The sequence below is a fragment of the Nicotiana sylvestris genome, chromosome 6 (assembly GCF_000393655.2).
Source record: "Nicotiana sylvestris chromosome 6, ASM39365v2, whole genome shotgun sequence".
NCBI lineage: Eukaryota > Viridiplantae > Streptophyta > Magnoliopsida > Solanales > Solanaceae > Nicotiana > Nicotiana sylvestris.
The window spans coordinates 38720801-38741642 of NC_091062.1; the positions used below are offsets into that span (position 1 = coordinate 38720801).

The following is a 20842-nucleotide window of genomic DNA, read 5'->3' on the forward strand; positions in this document are numbered from 1 at the left end:
AATGACTAGAGATATATTATCTACGTTATTGTAAAGGATCCAAATGTCAGTTGATGTTTTTATCTGTGGGAGCTCAATGTGATGACTTTAGATTAGAGAATTAGATTGTATTTGGAGTGTTATTTTGCTTCAACAAATCAAAAAATAACTACTTTTTTTATGAATATAAATTCGTGTCTAAAAAGATGCTCACTAATAGAAGTTTGTCTACGATTTATTATTGTCATTATATTAGCAACCTAAATTTTGTACTTTTTATGTGTTTCTCAGCCAAATATTGATGTCAAATTCATGAAGGGAAAACACGCTGAGAACATTGATAAGTTACATGTCATCTTTGGCACAAATTCTTCAAATGGATCTTAAACCAGCATGGGCAATACATGTGATGGCAGTATATAAGATTTATCTCAGAGCAACGCCTTCTTCATCGCCGCATTCAAAGCAGCCCACAAAGAGGAGGTGCAATGACAATACATTAGTCGATATGATGAGTGTCATTGCTACAAATATCGAGAGGATTGCAGATGCTTTGATAGAGAGCAGCCAACGCGTGTGCTTGGACGAGGTGTTTGGCATGATAAAATATTGTCAGATTCAATGATGATTTAATGATCGACTCCTGTGAATTCCTTTCTCTCGACGAGAGAAAAGAGCAAGATATTCCTCAAATTGGATAAGATATTCAGAAGACTTTGGTTATTGAAACGTTTACGTAGCACTGATCATTTAATATTTAGACTATACTTTTATTGATTGACAATATAGACTTTAGTAAAATGTGAGTTATCATAAAAAATAAATGTATTCGTTTTGGAAAAAATGTAAATAGCCAAAATTAAATGAAAATCTAATCAAACTTATCTCTTTAGTATTGACATTTTTATTTTTGCGTTAAACTATTGATTAGAGGTATAATATTTTTGTTGATTATTACTTGATTTCTTAAGTAAATTGTAGTGTCCTATTCTGGACTTGAGTATATCTCGAGGGATAATTTTTCCATGCCATTTTTTAACCATCATATTTGCTATTACACACGTCCTATTTGTTGTGTGTGAGCCTACTTTGAAGGATGGGAAGTGATCAAGATTAAAATCATTATGTGGTTTCTGTTGGAGCTATTTAAAATAGAATTTTGTGCAAGTTGGTCCACCCAGATTAATCTTCGTTTGTGACTGGAGCTGGAATAAGATTTGAACCAAATGTAATGTCTTCTATGTTTGTACTTGAGTCAAAAATTTATGCATTTTAATGTGGACTAATCTTTTTAAAACCAAGTATTGATATATCATTTCTCAAGTATGTTGTAATACCTCTTGGAGATTGGTGGTCCCTAGCAACAAATTTATAGAGACATCCTGATAGAATTCACCTATTTGTCTTTTGGTTTAATTTCTTTTTAATGCGGTCGATAAATTTAGTCTGCAATATACATCTGTTTCTAATATCTCTCTTTGCTCTTTTTTGTTTGAAACGATCCGCGCATCGCGCGGGTAAATATACTAGTCTGGAAAAAATGCTAGGATGTTTATAAGATTAGCTAGGAATATTACAAACTAAATTTTAATAAAGTCAATTTTGACCAAACGAACTTCTTTTGAAATTTAGCTAGGATCAGTAACAAATATTTGTTAGGAATAAATGCCTTAGCGAGTATCCTAGATAAATTTATACTTAAGAGCGTATTAGCTTCGGAAATTAGCCAACTATTTCCTAGTCTAAATTCACGTTAGCTTGAACTTGTGCAAGTTAGTTAGGAATGTCTGTTACATTTTATGTGGCAGCCCTTTTTTTTTTTTTTAAATGTGTTACAACAACAAAAAATGAACAACTTTTTAAGATGAAAATTTTTAAAGGTACTTTTTTATGCATTAAAATATATTTTTTCCTTAAATTAGGTGTCCGATCAAACATCATCATATAATATTTATATATCATCATTTAAACCAAATTGAAGTTCCTTTTCAGACTCACTTAAAATAAATTCATGAAATACTATACGATGTAAGTCATCAGGCATTATTAGGTCGGTAGGAAAATGGAGTTATTGTTGTTCTTAAAGTGATGCCACACAAATATTATGTTATGTGAGTTATTGACGTAGTTATATTTGTAAAATTTGCACGGGCGCTTTATTTGGTCGCCTCCATTTAACCTATACCCATTTTTTAAAAAAGTTTTAACTTGTACCCAATTTTTAAATAAGTTCAGTCCCATTTCTCCTCCTCCTTCTCCTCCTTCGTTTTCTTCTTCTTCTTCTTCTTCTTCTTCTTCTTCTTCTTCTTCTTCTTCTTCTTCTTTCTTCTGCTGCTGTTGGTGCTGCTATGAAACTTCAGTTCATGGGGATGATGTTGTCATAAGTATGTTTATCAGATTATTTAAAAATAAATTATAAATAACTTTCTAAAGTAAGTACGTACATGTATGTAAATATAAGTCTATTTCCGTTAATTCACATTCTATTATTTTTTTTGGATTCAACTTTGTACATTATCAATGCATTTTAACCTGTTGTGCTAAATCATTATCTAGTTTTTCAAGTTATTAATTCTACTTATGATAAACTTATTATCTGTACAAAAAATCAATTACATGATAGCATAAAATATGCTGAAGTTTAGCAAATATAGAACAAAACTTCAGCTAAAACATGCTGAAGTTCAGCAAATAGAGAACAAAACTTCAATTACTAGAATGCTTAAGTTCAGCAATTACAAACAAAAACTTCAGCAAATAGAGAACAAAACTTCAACTACTATGCTTAAGTTCGGCAAACAAAAACTTCAACACACTTGGTTTAGCAATTTTTGCTACTTCAGACCTGTCTACTAGAATGCTGAAGTTTTGCGTGGTTGCATTTACTACTTCAGGCCCGTATGCTGAAGTTACGCAAAAAAGTGGGTACGCTTGCAATTTTTTTTGCAAAGCGGGCACAAGTTAAAACGTGAACCAAAAAGCGGGTATAGATGCAAATACTACGTTATATTTCTATATATCTTCGAGCCCGTTTAGCTATAAAAAATTCCTTTTTTTGAATTTTTTTTCACTTTTTTTCAAAATCAATGTTTGGCCATGAAATTTTCGATTTTCACTTGAAGATGAATTTCCGAATTTTTCGAAAATTTGAAAAACTTCAAAAAGCTATTTTTCCAAAATTTTACTTCACATCACTCACAAAAATTCAAAAACAACCCAAAATTATATTCATGTCCAAACACAACTCTAATTTTCAAATATCATTTTCACTAGAATTTATTTTTTACTTTTTTCTGAAATTTTATAATTCTTATGTCCAAACGCCCACTTAGTTTCCATACGAGTAATTATTCGAAAAAAACAGCTAAGCATCTCAGAATAACCGGAGTACTTTTTTATGCATATAAGTATTCATATGTGGTAATTAATCTACTTGCACTTGACCGAATTTAACACTTTTCCTCGTTTTATATTTTGTGATAGACATAGTTGAGTTGATTTTTAATACAAATATCAATTTACTACATTGGAAGAGAAGAAGAATAACAAAGGTATCCTAAAACCAAACCAAATGGCCCCCAAGTGAAACTATGTTAGGTCCAAGGTATAATACATAAACGAGCCCTCAAATTTGGTCTCTGCTGGTAAGTATGCCTTTCGATTTTGGGGTGCACAAGTAGGCACCTCAACTTGTATAAAGTTGAACACATAAACTCAAATACTGACGTGACACATAAATTTTGGAGGTGTCCAGATGATCATTTTGTAAGTTGGAGTGTCCAACTGACAAAGTGGAAACACGTTAAGGTGCCTACTTGTCAGGGGCGGATCTATGTGTGAAGGATGGGGTGGTACGCCACCCGCAAGCTTTGGCCGAGACTATGCAATAGTATGTGAGATGCATGTATATACAGAAGGAATATAGTGAAATATTTTAAGTGGCACCCAAATTAACAAAATAACTGAAGGTGCCACTGGCAGTGCATTGTCATCTCATCCAAAAAACACGAGTTCGATTCCTGCGCAACACAATTTTCTTAGAAGTTTTGTTTGGTGCATTTTAACACAGCTATAGTTATAGGAGGTTTGCTCCTTCGATTCTTTTTTCTCTTTCCTTAATTGTTCTTTTTTCTTTATTAGTAGTTCCTATTGACTTTTGCTTTGTTTATTACTAGTTTGTTTTGAAATTTCTTTTCTCCTTTTCTTTTCTTTAAACATTAAACATAAAATATTAAAAAAAAATTCTTTCAAAAATCTGATCTTTCCTCATAACCCCCCCGAATTGTGCTCCAGAAGAAAAAAAATTATTTTTTTTATCGTCTATATATAAATTATGGAGGAATTGGGAAAATGCAACAGTGTGGGGGGGGGGTTATGAGGAAAGATCAGATTTTTGAAAGAATTTTTTTTTAATATTTTATGTTTAATGTTTAAAGAAAAGAAAAGGAGAAAAGAAATTTCAAAACAAACTATAAAAAAAAAAAAAATTCTTCTGGAGCACAATTCCGGTAAATCTCTTTGCAGAAACTAAAAAAGAATATAAAAATCCTTGAATAAGTTACTGTTCTAATCAAGGATGAAAGTTTATTTTATTGTCAGATTTCTCTAAAGTAGAATAATTATATATAATATTGAGTGAGTTAATTTTCATAAAAAAAGTAAATTGTAAAATGTCTGTAAACTTGCTTCTGTTTAATGTTTAGAGTGCTTATTAGTATAAGTTTTTGCCTTGAGTATCTAAAATATAAATTGATAACGAGCCTTTTTTCTTATACAAAATGCATAATCTATAATAATTACGTAATATGTTTGCTCGATCGATTTATCTATATTAACTTCAAAGACGAATAACCCGAACCGAACCCCAAATTGACCAAACCGGTTAACTTTATACCCCATTTAGACAATGTAAATTGTAGCATGGCTATGTTTAAATTTTGTGGCACCCGGGATCTCTAAATTCTGGATCCGCTCTGTTACTTGTGCATACCCAAAGTTGACGGGCATAATTGCTAGCTAATGCCAAGTTTGAGGGCATGTTTATATATTATGCTCGTCCAACATAATAGTGTATAGGTAAGCCACGTCATAAGAGTGGGGCCCTATAGCAATGGTGATCACATGGATACCTCGATGCCAAATCAGCAGTCCCTTATTTATCATACTTGTAAAATTCATGCCCATATGGGTGAATTTTTTCCGTTAGGAGAAAGCCAAAGGCTCACTGTCTCACAGTGGAGCGTAGTGCACCTGATAGCAGCCCATGCCTCTGTAGAGAGGAGTGAATATATATGCTGACCTGGCAGGATAGTGGCGTGATCATAATTCCACGTCTCTGCCAACACCTAGTCCGTGATAGCTACTTCTCCCCTGTCTCCGACTTACGGCTCCACCCCAATTGACGAACCTCCTTCCGAATATTCCAAAGACACTTAAAAGTTGAATTTAAGAATTCAGTGTTTCAATTGGTTTGATATTCCATTTTTTTCAAGTATTAAAAACTATTTTTAGTTCTTTAAAAATTTTCAAAATATTAGTTTTGATTTTTCCAAACATATTAATTACTCTCTCCGTTCCAAGAGTCTTACTTTTTTTTTTAGTTTGTTTCATAATAATCATAATTTTTTGTATTTAGTAACTCTTTAACTTCAACTTTTCACATGTCATATTTAAGACCACAAAATTTAAGGACATCTTGATACATTATACATATCTTCAATTTAAGACCACAACATTTAAATGTCTTCCTTATATTCTTGAACTTTGTGCCCAATAAAACTAAGACATATAAATTGAAATGAAGAGAGTAATTTTTTTATTACCTAAATAGCTCATACAATATTTTTGTAAGAAGTAAAAACTTGCACTTGAAAACATTTAGAATAATAAAAATACTTTATCTTATTTAAATATGGTATTAGCCTATATCGAGTGCTTTTGTCTTAAGATTTATAAATTAGGTGAAAATATACATTCTACACTTCATTTTATGTGAATATGTTTTACGAGTTACTAAATTTATTTTTAAAAAATCTTGAAATTATGGTACTAAACATATCACAACATTGGTCTGACTTAAAATTATGTTATTAAGATAAAATAAGAAGGTTAAAGTTGTCACGATCCCAAATCCGCAGTTGTGATGGCGTCTATCACACTACTAGGCAAGCCAACCCGATCAAGTATCCTTAACAAATTTCTTTTAATAAAATATTTTTTCTAACATTAATTAAGTCTCAATTCCTCATCAGAAATATTTAAATCACTAAAATATGCAAAAAAAAACAGTAAAACATTAAACCAACACAGCCCAACAATCTGGTGTCACGAGTCTAGAGCCTCTAAATACATAAATCCGACTGTCTAATACATAACAAGTCTAAAATGTAGAAAAAAACAAAGATAGGAAGGAGGAAAGCAGGGATGCGGACGCCATACAGCTACCTTGCAATCTCCGGCAAACTCCGATAATGCTGAGGACCTTCACTCTGCCGCTCGGGCACCTGGACCTGCACACAAGGTGCAGGGAGTAACGTGAGTATGCCAACTCAGTAAGTAACTAAAGTAAATAAGGTCTGAGTGCAGTGACGAGCAGTTAAAAATCATATACAAGAGTAAACCACAAAATATCAAGTCAAACTCAACAGTTTAAAAGCCAGTTTCTTCATAAAGCTTCAGTTTCAATTGAAATACTTTGAAATTATTTACTTAGCAGTTTTCAACAAAGGCTCATTATAAAAGAAGAGTGAAATCAGTAAAAATATCATAAATGGGCCCCTCGGGCAAAGTATCACTCATAAATGTAGCCTCTCAGTCACTCGTGACTCAACTCTCGTCACACAGTACTCACACTCGGCACTGAGGCTCATTAATGTCTCATAACAGTAATAATCATAATAACCGCTGCGGCGTGCGGCCCGATCTATAGTTTATAGTCGACTACGCTCACTAGGGGTGTACAGACTCCGGAGGGGCTCCTACAACCCAAGCATCATATTGCTGCGGCGCAGCCCGATCCAATATATATATATTGTTGCGGCGTGCAGCCCGATCCATATAAGTATCGCTGCGGCTTGCAACCCGGTCCATAATATATATACATATAATATTGTTGTGACATGCAGCCCGATCGATAATCTATATATAATCCTCACCATTAGGTCCTCAAACTCTCTAAGTCATTAACCTCATAGCCACTCGGGCATAACAGTGTAAATTAGGGAAAATCAACCTATACAGTTTTCACATGTTTAAGAAATAGAGTGATAGAAATCAAGTTTAAATAATAAACAGGTAAAACATGACTGAGGATATGCTTTCAACAAATAGAGTGAGGAAAACAATAAAAATACCCCTAAGGGTCTCAACATGTCGGCACAATGTCCCAAACATGGCATAACCCCCATAATATAGTATCAATCTCTAAGATAAGTAATATCATAAGATTTAAAATCAAACACGTGGCTTAATAATCGCTACGGGACGGACCAAGTCACAATCCCTACCGGTGCACGCCCACATGCTCGTCCCCTAGCATGTGCGTCACCTCATTTGTCAAAACAATTTGAAATACCGGGATTTTGTACCCTGAGTTCCAGATTTACAATGGCTACTTACCTCAAACTGGATGAAAATACTACTCCGCGATGCCTTTGCCTCTCACCTCAGCCTCAACTCGCGCCGAATCTACCCAAAATCAGAATCATAACATTAGAATATGCTAAGGGAACGAAGCCCATGCGAAAACAATCAAATAATATTAAAAATTCCGAAATTAGCCAAACCCGACCCCCGGGCCCACATCTCGGAATCCGATAAAATTTACATCAATGGAATCCTTATCACTCCACGAGTTCATTCATATCAAAAGTACCAAAATCCGACCACAAATGACCCATCAAACCCTTAATTTCCATTAATTTCAATCCAAATCAGTGAAATAATTCCATAGGATCGATTATTAGGTTCAAAAATCTTACCTCCAAACGTTATCCCTTGAATCCCTCTTCAAAATAGCTCCCACAAGCTCAAACCTGAACAAAAATGGTGAAGAACAACTCAAAAATCGCAAAGGAGGGTTTATATACTTTCTGGCCCAGCAAAATCGCATCTGCGGCCTAAATCCCGCTCCTGCGGTACCGCTTCTGCGGTCCACCCACCGCTTTTGCAGTTTTCACTTAAGTCCCTCAGGGCTACATCTGCTCCTGCAGATGCGCCCTATGTACTGCATCTGCCCAAACTCCAAGTGGCCAACCTCCGCTTCTGCGGCCTCCTCTTCGCATATGCGGCGTCGTACCTGCGGTCCCCAATCTGCAGGTGCGGAAATATCAGAAGCAGAAAATTTCTGCAGCTCCTCCAAAACTCCAAACTCCCCATCAACCATCTGAATCCACCCCGAGGCCCCCGGGACCTCAGCCAAACATACCAACATATCCCACAACCTTATTCAAACTCGTTCCAACCTTCGGAACGCTCAAAATAACATCAAAACACCAAAATCACATCGAATTCAAGCCTAAGATTCCAACATCTTCCAAATTCCACTTTTGATCAAAAAGTCTATCAAACCACGTCCGAATGACCTGGAATTTTGCACACACATCCCAAATGACACAACGGAACTACTGCAACTCCTGGAATTCCATTCCGACCCCTATATCGAAATCTCACCTATCAACCGGAAAACGCCAAAATACCAATTTCGCCAATTCAAGCCTAAACCTACTACAAACCTCCAAAACACATTTCGATCACACTTCTAAGTCTCAAATCATCTCCCGAAGCTATCCGAACCATCAAAATTCACATCCGAGTCCTATTTCACATAAGTCAACAACCGGTTGACTTTTCCAACTTAAGCTCAATCAAAAGAGACTAAAGTGTCTCAAACCTCGCCAAAACCTTTCCGAACCCGAGCCAACCAACCCGATAACACATAATACCGATAAACACAACAATAAGAAGCAGGATGGAAAAAACAGAGCGGTAACTCATGAGACGACCGGCCGGATCCTCACAAAAGTTTAATTATTTTTAAATATAAAAGGTATGTTTTATAATAAAACAAAAACTAGTATTAGCATAAATAAAAATATAAAATACTAAGTAAGTACAATTAGACGAGAAAAGTAATCTATCTTGTATACATTATGTATTTATTACTTTGATGTAAATATTTTTGATAAATAAATATTTTTAGATTAATTATACTAAATACCTCTATAAAATGTATCAGTTTGGAATACAACTCTTTGTATTTTTATATCAAATACTTATTTATGCTCATATTTTCTTTTAGGTATATTCATAACTAGCTATAGCAAAATACAACAATCACATGTAGAGTCTAGAGAGGGTATTGTATACGTAGACCTCACGCGAGATGCCTTTTTCTATAGACTTTCGGTTCATGCAAGCACAATCACAACAATAAAGTAGATTAAAATATAAAAACAGTAAAGAGTCGTAGGAAAAGAAATAGCAACAACAACGAGATAGTAACTAATTGAAATAGAAAAAACGTCAGATAATTCTATAAATCCAAGAAAAAAGACAAAACAAGAGTAATACTATAGCTAACAGAATGGAAAGAAATTACGATCTACTACTATTAATTTTCTATCCTAATCCTCGATCTCCACAACTAGTAGTGGCAAAATGGTTAAAAGAAAATATTTATTCACCCATATTATCCATTAAAAAATAGGCTGGATAATAAACTTTTTAAAAACGGGTCAAATATGGATAATAACCATATTATCCACTTAGAAAATGAATAAGAAATCGATAACTATTGTAATGAGTTTAACTTTTATATTTGTAAAGCCTCAAATTGGGGGTTTCCTCAAGTTTGGAGACTATGAATTCTCTCAAAAATGATTATATTCAAGAACTCATGGATAATATTATCCAGCAGTTAATCCATTTTATCCGAATTAAATATTGATTGCGTCGGATAATTTATCCGTTTTACATTACCAGTTTTCGACCCGCTCATACTCGATCCGACCCACCCATTTGCCACTCCTATCCACAATCTTCTATCAAGGGTCATATTCTCAGTTAGCCGAAGATGCGCCATGTCTCGCCTAATCACCTATTCTTAATTCTTTTTTGGCCTTCCTTTACCTTTCCTCAAGCCCACGATGTTCAACTTCTCACACCTTTTCATAGGGGTGTCTGAGCATCTCCTTTTCACACCTCGGAACGATCTCAGCCTCACTTCCTACATCTTATCCTTCACGGGGGCCACCCCCATCTTGTCCCGAATAAGTTTATTCTTGACCTTATCTCTCCTAGTAAGCCCATACATCTATCTCAACATCCTCATCTCCTAGCTATAGTAAAATAAAATTATTAAATAATAAATTAAAATTACAAAAAATAAATAATGTATGAACTTATTTTGTACGAAATTAACAAAAGGATAAATACTTTTATTAAAAATATTTATTCATGTCTTATTTATTTATTTATTTATTTATTATTATTAAATATATATCTTTTGAAACTCTTAAAAAATACATATTACTTAATAAGATGACTATATTTAATGTATTTGATGAAATGTTTTTATCTTTCAAAACTCTAAAATATAATGATGTTATTCCTATTATTCTAAAAACATCTAAATCTCTTGTATGATAAAAATGCTACTCAAATGAAATTTCATCTAATTAAATAAATTAAGATAATTTTAAAGAGAAAAAATTAATAAACCAAAATAAAAATGAGAAATTCCCATAGACAAAAATATTATTAATAAATAAAAATATGTATAGCTTACATGTTTAAAATGCAAGAAATTTGTTACTAATAGCTGGTATATTTTATTAAATAAATTTTATTATTTCCTATTCATGAGTTTTAAAATATTACATGTTTCGAAAATAATTAAAAGATTAAAAAAAATTAAAATATTTAATTCCCTTTTTAATCAAAGGCATAAATTTTTTTTTTTATAAAAACGTATTTATCATCTTTTTTATATTTCTTAAAAATTAAATATTTTAATAATTATATTTTAATATACGTGCTACAGATATACCTCACAGTATAGAGGGTTTAACTGTGTACGTACTTAAGTTTAAAGTATAAGAGCTGTATTTGAAAGTGATTCATATTTCATGTAATTAACCAAATATTTTTCCATGAAATATCAATTTGCGTCACGAATGACACCGTTATCTCCATCCGTTATCTGCAAAGCTGGACATCATTGTAAACACCTTGGTATTGCTGAATGGGCCTAGCTGGCATGCCGCTCTCAAGCACATGGCCAGCTACTACTCTCAAGAACTGTACCTCTCCTTTTACTCTTTTGCCCCTCATTTTCTTTTTCTAATTTAAAAAGAAACCAATAAATATATTTCCGCTTTAAGGTTCTCTAATCACATTTAGGAAAAAATTATGCCCAATCATCATGGTTAGATTTAATAAAAGAGAAGTTAATCTTCCCTCTTTCCATTTATTCCCGTTTCAGTTCCAGCCGAAATATTTATAATTAATATATATTTCCAACAATGACTAAAAATTGTCTAAAATTGGTCAAAAGCTGAATTGAGAAGTTAAATGGTAAAGGTGTTAATTAAATTACATTGATTTCAATTTTTAATCACTAATTTTTTATCAAGATTCTTACTCAGTTCGCTAGCATTAGTGTTATTATGATATATTTTTATTCATAAATTAATAATACTACATAGAGTTTAAATATTTTTTTGGTTTCGGTCTTATTTATATTTTGTTCCTTTTTGTTATCATTATTTTTTTATACGTTCTCCAGTCGAGGATCTATCATAAAGAAACTCTTTGTCCTTCCAAGACAGGGGTGTAAATTCGCATATATCTTATTCTCTCCGAATCCAACTTGTGAAAAATCAGTGAATTTATTGTTGGAGTAATTTTTATCAAGAGTTGAATTGAATTTTGGGTATTGATAAAATTTATATCAGTAGGTAACAAAATTATATTGTTCTTCTTTTTTTCTTTCCTTCGTCTATCTCTGTAAAACTCTGTAAAACCCATTTCTCTCTGTAAAAGTCTAGTGAAAAAAGGAAAAACTTACTTTCACTTGTTCGTTTTCTCTCTCTTTTGGCAGGCCAGCGCTCGCATTCATTCTTTGCTTCTGCCTTTTATATATCACGAGATCCCCATCTCTTTTTCTCTTTCTTTTCCCTTCCCTTTCTCTCTCTTTCTATGTACAGTTCTTCTTCAAATCTTCTCTTTCTGCATTTCCTTCTCCATTTCTAAACTAAAAACCCAATGTCAGAAATGGGTCTTAATGGTCTAACTGATCGGTTGAAAAACTCACTGAGCTGCAATGAATTTAACAACGATGGCACCGACATTAACAAGCCTGATTTCAGAGAACTGGATCTGAGTTCACCCGTTTCAACTCGCCCCAAATCGAATGGAGTCACAACTTCAACAAGCAGCAGCTCCAGCTCATCCGGATCAATGTCGGGTCAGAATGGTTCCTACCCGAATCCTAACAGGTTCAATACGAATCATTCCGGTGAACTTTCCGGTTCAGTAGATAGCTCACGTCGGTTCAAACCAGGCCATACCAGGTCCCGGTCTGATTCTCAACCGCTAATCTGCTCCGGTAGAAGCTCTGTAAATTCCCCTGCTTTAAATTCACTTCCCACAGGCAATATTTGCCCTTCAGGTAAAATTTTAAAAACAGCTATTCCAAGTAAATCTTCAAAGACTGATGTTTTTGGGTCAAGAACCGGAAATTACGGCATTGGCAGCATAATTCGGGGCGGTGGGGTTGATATTAGCGGTGCTGCCAATGCCGTAAAAGAAAAAACTTACTCGCAGTTTGCATCAAATCCAGAAGAGTTGAAGAGAGTAGGGAATGTGAATTATAAGAAGGGTAATTTTGCTGAGGCTTTGAATTATTATGATAAAGCTATAGCGATTTCGCCTGGAAATTCTGCATACCATTGTAATCGGGCAGCTGCATTGATGGGTCTTAAACGGGTGGCGGAGGCTGTGAAGGAATGTGAGGAAGCCATTAGATTGGATCCGTCATATTTTAGGGCGCATCAACGGCTAGGATCTTTGCTACTTAGGTAAGTAGAGGAAAGTTGAAATCTTTTTGAATCCTTATGCTTTGTTTGAATATGTATTAATTATCAAAAATCTTGGCAAAGTCGTGAAATTTATTGCAAGTTTGATGTGGTGTTATGGTTAAATGTCTTAATTGGATTTATATAGCTAACATGGATTTTTGATAATGTCAAACTCCCTTAGCTGGTAATTGCAATTATATTGGCTTGATATGGTTTACACGGAGTAATGTGGCTAGTGAGGATTCATACGGCGTAGTTCTTGTTGTTTCAAACTTCCTTAGCTGATGCATTGTGTGTCTGTTACCCTGCAAAATCTCATTCCGGGATCTGCCAAATGTGATGATTGATCTTCATTGTTGCCAACAAAGGCTCATAGTCTAGTTGTACGGTGTTAACCTCGCAATAGGTGTCTGAGCTCATATCCCATCGCCGCCCTTTTTCCTTCCACTTTGACCATCACCAAATGTAGAAAATCTTTAAAAAGAAAAGAGCTTCGTTGTTGGCCATTGGTGCATTTTATCATTACCAGATCTGATTGCCTTGGAAGATATACAGTTAATGATTTTGACTATTCGGATTGTTGTGACCATCGTCACTGTTACATATTCCCTCTGTTTGGTCCTTTTATATAGGGTTGTCCTTTCCAAGTAGTTACTGTTATCGTTGTTTACCTGTCCCATTTTGTTTTTCATGGTTATCATTTATTAGCTGGTTAGGACTCCTTGTTGTTATTCAGTTTTTAGGGTGACTTTTGCATTGGTTTATGGGCTTTCCTGGGTGATAGTTGAATAGACTGTAAATAACTTGGAAGCTTCCTAGTTCCACGCCATATCTTTCGTCATGATTATTACTTGTAGGTGGTGTTAGTGAGAGCAATATCTTTTTGCTGCCCAAGTATTATCTGGAGCATGTTTTTCTAGTCCCTTTTTTGTTTGTTTGTTTCTGCAGTACTTTCTGCTTGGAATTTAGTTTTTTTCCTTTTCTTTTTCCCTCTTAAATCGTAGTCGTTTTAAGCTTTCCACTAACAATATTATTATCAACCGTCTAAATTTCTTTACGAATTCTATTGCACTTGCTACAACATTCTATCACGGCTTGCCTGAATTATGTTATTGGAGTTACTCTTATTTTTCATCTTGCTGAAAGCCATCTAATTCCTGTAAGACTCACAGTTTAGGGCAGGTTGAAAATGCCAGAGATCATATGTGCTTCCAAGGGCATCAGCCAGATCAGGCTGATTTACAGAAGTTGCAAGCAGTGGAGAAACATATTGGAAAATGCACTGATGCACGTAGGGTTGGTGATTGGTGGAGTACATTGAGAGAAGCTGATGCAGCAATTGCTTCTGGAGCTGATGCATCTCCTCAGGTAAAATAATAGTCAAGATTCAGTCTCTGAACCAGATGCTGCTTGAAAAGTTAAGTGCTGGTACTGAATTACTGAAATTGAATTTACAGCTATTTGCATGTAGAGCGGAAGCTCTTTTGAAGCTACACCGATTACAGGATGCTGAATTGAGCCTATCAAATGCTCGCAAGTCTGAATCATCTACTGTGGGATCCCAGTCAAAAATTTTTGGGATGCTCTCTGAAGCATACATACTCTTTGTTCAGTCTCAAATGGAGCTGGCTCTGGGAAGGTGAGTTTAAGGCTTATTTGCTAAATTGTAACAGAAATAAGAGGTTCAGCACTTCGGCTGTAAAGAATGAATCACGAATGTTTGTAGGTTTGCAAATGCACTTACCACCATTGAGAGAGCTGGACAGATTGATCCTCGAAGTATTGAAGTTTCAGTTTTATTCAACAATATGAGGTTGGTGGGACGAGCTCGTGCTCGTGGCAACGATCTATTTAAATCTGAGAGATACACTGAAGCTTGTGCGGCTTATGGGGAAGGTCTCAGGCTAGATTCTTCAAATGCAGTTCTATACTGCAATAGAGCAGCCTGCTGGTACAAACTCAGGCAGTGGGAAAAATCTGTGGATGATTGCGATCAAGCTCTCCATATTCAGCCAAATTATACTAAAGCCCTTCTTCGAAGAGCTGCCTCAAACACCAAGGTGACAGATTTACCCTCAGATATTTATGGGACATGTTTTCGTAGAAAACTTTTAATTTGTTCTCCCTTGCTAGTTTCTCTGTTGAGCAAAAGTTCTTAAGTTTGATTGTCCTTAATCAATTATAGCTAGAAAGATGGGCTGAAGCTGTTAGAGATTATGAAGTTTTGAGGAAGGAACTTCCACAGGACAATGAAGTTGCTGAATCATTATTCCTAGCCCAAGTTGCCTTAAAGAAATCACGTGGAGAAGATATTTCCGATATTAAATTTGGCAAGGAGGTGGAGTTGGTTTCAGGTCTCGAGCAGTTTCAAGCTGCAATCTCATCACCTGGTAGGCTTCCCTGCATCCCATCCTAATATCACTTTGTGATTCACCATGATTCAGTAGTTATAATTGGAAACTGCAGGTGCATCTGTAGTCCATTTTGAAGCAGCATCCAACCTAAAATGCAAGCAGATATCTCCAGTTTTTCACACATTATGCACTAAATATCCTTCCATGAACTTTCTCAAGGTAAACAATGACAAGCAATTTCTTGTTTTGATGGGGTATAGTACATAGAGCTTTTACCTATGACCGAGATGCTGCCATTTCTAAATAGAGTTACTATATCTTTTTTATCATTTTATATGGACGGTAGAGGAGATAAAACTTTTATTCATCTTCTGTATCTACTGAAGGTGGATGTGGACGAAAGCCCGGCAATTGCTACTGCAGAGAATGTCAGAATCCTACCAACATTTAAGATTTACAAACAGGGCAGCTGCATAAAGGAGGTAGTTTCGCCAAGCCCAGAGGTGTTGGAGTCATTGGTGAGGCATTACCCTATTTAAGAGCATGATTGCCATGTAATCTTCTTCTCCGCCTATTAGCCTTGCTCTTCTCTCCCACTTATTATACAGATTGATAATATCTGAGACATAGTCAGAGCTACCACGTAATACTCTCAGCCAATTCAAATGTCGATGGCCTTCAGAGGGATAGTTTATTTTTCTTTTTTCCCCTTTTCAAAATTTCATTCATTGCTCATTACTCCCCGGCTTCCAACTTCTTTCCATCTCCCTTTCTTTCTTCCATTTTTTAATTTGAAAAATCACATTTTCTCTTCTTTTCCATATGCATTTATAGGAGCGGCCTCCCTAGTATAATCCATCTGTAGTTTGAGAAGAAATAGTGAAGTATGTAAAATTTAATTTATGGCCATCTAGCTGAACATTTAGAGAAGAGAAGTGGCTGGCTGGCTGGTTGTAGATGAGGATCTACACATGTATATATACGATCATATATACAAACCCATTGGAGACTTGAGAATGGGATATTGGACATCAAAAATATTGTTACTTACTAGGTCTAGATTAGCTCAAGGATGAAAATGTTGCTGTTATTGGATATTGATATTGATGTTTCTTTGATAAATTATTGTATCAATAAAGTTTCAGATTCCTTTGGTCTTGCTATTTATTTCTTCTCTTCTATTCTAAGTCATCCTGACTCTTCGTTTTTGGTGCCGCACCCGTCTTGACACGGGACGAGAGCGGGTGCGGGAGCGGGATACGTACCAGATTCGGTCAACTAACGTCGGATACTTTGACCTGAGTCCATCGACAAATTTGGGGGGGAAGTGAGATTTTAATTTCTCAAATTTAAAAATAAAACAGATTTAAGACATGCGAAATGACATACCTTCAATATTGTAGTACTTTTGTCTCATATTTGCTACTTTGTGTTCCAGAAAAAACAAGAATTCAAGGGTCCTGTTCTAAGTTCGGACTTATAGCTCTATTTTTTATAATTTAGAATTTTTTTAGCCGAATCCTCGCACCCATATCCATACCTGGGTCTGCATCCCTGAATCTTAAAATTTAGATTTTGCTGAATCCGTCACTCGGATCTGTGCCTGTATCGGATGCCCGCATCCGAGTACGAGCAACTTAGCTTCTATTAATGCCTCCTGAAGTATACTGTTGAACTTCAGTAGGGGCAACTACTCCTTATAATCTAATCTAGTCATTGGATAATTTACTACAGTCAAACCTCTCTGTAACAGTTTTGTCTGTCCCGAAAATTTTTGGCTGCTATAATGAAGTGTTGTTGTAGAGAACACATTATATCATAAATATTGAATCCGAAAAGAACTTGACTTTTACGGTAAATGACTGTTATATAGAAATATTGTTATAGAGAGGTCTGATTGTACCGTGGGGGTTTAGCTTTCCTTTCTTGTTTTGCCTAGTTCCAATTAAATCATCTACCTGTTTCATTTTTTACTAATAAGCACTAAGGTTATGCCTAACAAGGATTGCAAATATAAAGCAAATATACGCGGTCCATCTATATTATGAGTTACTATTAATATCGACACATCTGAGACCGTCAAGTGCTTGGTTATGTCGTGTATTCTGGATGGGTGCCCATACCTACCAATTTACTAGGAAGTTGATAAGGTTGGCGTGGGGGTGGATTTATTTCATTTCATTTTTGGGGCAAATTGGTCTTTATCTGACCTTTTAGGTATTGCTGAATGAAGAACTTCCTTCTAAAGGTTTGTTTTAGCCCATCTTCATTTAAAATCTAACATGCATGCATTTAAGTTGCAAGCTTCCAACCAGTCCCCACTCAAAGGAAGTTGCCCATATACTTTAATCCTCTCTTTCTTAATTTTTTTATATACATTCTTTGGCTATGGGCCTTGATGAGTGTGTATATTAATCTAGACAGCTGAAAAAACAATTGTGAAAAACCTAGAATGCTAGAGCAATGGTGATCTATTTATTAAAAGAAGACAAAAATTTATAGAGAGACTTAAGGTTGTCATCAATTAATTGTTAGATAAACACTTCTTCCGGACAAAGGTAGCCCTCGCTCTATTTTAAAAAATAGGTAGAATTGGGACTCGCCCTGAGGTGGAACAGTTGTAAAATGTCCCTGGGCTTATGTGTGGGGCTTAGTTCTGGGAGACTTCGCCTCAGCCATCGGGACTTGCACCTCGGACACGCCCAACGCATAGCGCATTAGGCTCGCCTAATAGAACTTTATGCAATTGTATGTAACTAACCTTGTAAATCTTCAATTTTCTTAATAAATCATTGACTATTCAAAATTATTTTTTTCTTGATCATAAATTATTAAGTTGAGAGTATTTTATGTCATAATTAAAATAAAAATTATTGCACGTTATCCACTAAGATTGCTATGATAGTAAATTTTAATAAATTTTTCGTTTAAAAGTATTTATTTATTAACTTTTGCTATGTCTTTATTATATAATTGTCCATAATTTTTTTATAATTATTTTTCTAAATATTATTTTTTCACGTTTACGAGATACAATATTTGTTAACTTAATAACTTAGTATTAGCTAGTAACTATTTACAAATAATTAGTTATCATGGTAAAGTATGGTAAATTATGTGTCACTTTATTAACTTGTTGAAACTTAAAAATAAATTATGCTAAAAAATCATATTTAAATTGTGATTTATGTTTTTATCTCAATTCTATTTCAAATAGAAAGCATATTAAATAAAAGGAGTATTTAAAAAAAAATCAAATTATAATATCAATATTCTTTCAAGATTCATTACTCCTTAAGAGATACATATGAGATTTCACATCGAATACATTACTTTTGATGTTGCGTTGCAACTACTTTGCATATAATAATATATGTCATACTTTTCATATTATTATCGAATTATAATTTATAAATATTTTAAATAGATTATTTGTTATAATCTTGTGATTTTAATTTAATTTTCATAATTATTTTTTTATTTTATACTATCTTAAAATTCTTGAAATTAGTAAATATAAAGATTCGTGGGACTTACGCCCCATATCTCGGGGCTTACGCCTCGCCTCATCAGAGGTAAAACACCTCGGCTCACACCCCCCGCCTTTTAAAACATTGAGCCCTCGTGAATCTCTCATGCTGACATGACAAGCGTTTTTTACACAGAGCGCGTGAAGTCTGTTAAAATTTCCATGTGGATCCCACTTTTTCGTTCAATTTTTTCACGTAGAAATGATACCAGATAGCCATTTTAAAGGGCTGCTACTTAGAAATTCATCTATTCATTAGTTCTTGTGATGTTATTATTTCTATAATTTTTTGTTGATGGTACTGATATATTATTTCTTTTCGTCTTTTCGTCTTCTTGAGCCGAGGGTCTATCGGAAACAACCTCGTAAGGTTTGCGTATACACTATCCCCCAGACCTCAGTTGTGGGATTTTCTTGGGTCGTTGTTGTTGCTACTTAGAAATTAGCCAGTACTATTCTGAATTTCAATTTTTCAAGACAAAAGTGTCCTGAATTTAAGATTTTTAGTTTAAAATTTTAGAATAAAATAAGTATTGACTAATCTCTAAATAACATCTATGAGAATCGGCCTCCGGCCACCAAAATCCAAGCAAGTCCAATACCAAATACACACGCTTCAACAACTTATAATTCAACATAATCCAAAACATCATCACATGATAACCAAGAATAAACATATCCACAACAGACTAACTATACAAAAAGGGGCAGCACAGATGCCCACCGCCAAGGGCGAAATCATTGGGTGTACGCAAAAAAGCACATGCTCCGATCATATGTTGATTTGTACAGTTTGCTCCTGAATGGAATGTGAAATAATGCTGACTTTGTCTTGTTTCCACTCGCTCCAATCTGGATATTTCTTTTGTTATTTTTTTCCTTTTGTTTTTTAAATTACAGCTGTCTTTTGTTCTAAAAGATTGACGTGTAATTCATTAATTTGTCCATTTTATATATCATGATTGTCTTTCACGCTTATGGTCTGTTAAACTCGGATGTGCACGAGACACACTTCTGTCAAGAAGGCATGTCTATCTGGTCATTGTGTTACAGTGTTAAGGTATTTATTTCGCAGTTGACAGCATAAATGTCTATCTATATTGTTTTATATAAATAGCCAACTTCTTAACACGATGTTACCAAATTGGCTATTTGTGTAAATCAGCCTTCACCTTCTGTGAAAGTTGGGCCTCTATTTATTCTACTTTCCCTAATTACTGTAGTGTTGAAAAATTGAAGAATTAACCCAAATAATCGTCCATCTAATTTCCTAAATTAAAAATTGCCTGTGGATATTTTGTATAACATATAATACATGTGCAATATGTCTATAACTGTATGTAATCAATATATAATTTATGTATACCGGCTAGAAAAAGTAAACTATAAGTTTGACTGGCTATTTGTGTAATAATCCCGTTGAAACCCAGCAAAACCAACCCTCATAGGAGTATTTGTTATTGTGGATATTAATGGGGCATTTGCATCTATACGCGCTTTTTTGGGTCACGTTTTAACTTGTGTCCACTTTGCAAAAACAAATTGCAAGCGTACCCACCTTTTCGCGTAACTTCAGCATACGAGGCTGAAGTAGTAAAGACAATCACGCAAAACTTCAGCATTCTAGTAGACGAGACTGAAGTAACAATTGTGCTGAACCAAGCGTGCTGAAGTTTTTGTTTGTAATTGCTGAACTTAAGCATAACAGCTGAAGTTTTGTTCTCTATTTGCTGAAATTTTTGTTTGTAATTGCTGAAGTTTTTGTTTTTGTAACTGGCGAACTTCGACTCTAGAGCTGAAGTTTTTGTTTTGTAACTGGCGAACTTCAGCTCTAGAGCTGAAGTTTTGTTTTTGTAACTAGTGAACTTCAGCTTTTTCAGCTCTAAAGCTGAAGTTTTTGT

General features: G+C 34.6%; 1 protein-coding gene across 1 annotated transcript; it reads left to right on the forward strand.

Moving 5' to 3' along the window:
• Positions 1 to 12127: 12127 nt before the first annotated feature.
• LOC104227554 (TPR repeat-containing thioredoxin TTL1-like) lies at positions 12128 to 16575 on the forward strand. The gene is made up of 7 exons (XM_009779817.2): positions 12128 to 13058; positions 14231 to 14426; positions 14516 to 14697; positions 14785 to 15118; positions 15244 to 15448; positions 15525 to 15631; positions 15799 to 16575. Exons 1-7 carry the CDS (start codon positions 12244 to 12246, stop codon positions 15949 to 15951), a joined length of 1992 nt encoding a protein of 663 aa, XP_009778119.1. The 5' UTR covers positions 12128 to 12243; the 3' UTR covers positions 15952 to 16575.
• Positions 16576 to 20842: the final 4267 nt, after the last annotated feature.

Coding starts and splice junctions, on each gene's coding strand:
- LOC104227554 (XM_009779817.2), top strand. CDS start 12,244: ATGTCAGAAATGGGTCTTAATGGTCTAACTGATCGGTTGAAAAACTCA. Junction 13,059..14,230: donor CTAGGATCTTTGCTACTTAG/GTAAGTAGAGGA, acceptor TAAGACTCACAG/TTTAGGGCAGGTTGAAAATG. Junction 15,632..15,798: donor CTTCCATGAACTTTCTCAAG/GTAAACAATGAC, acceptor TATCTACTGAAG/GTGGATGTGGACGAAAGCCC.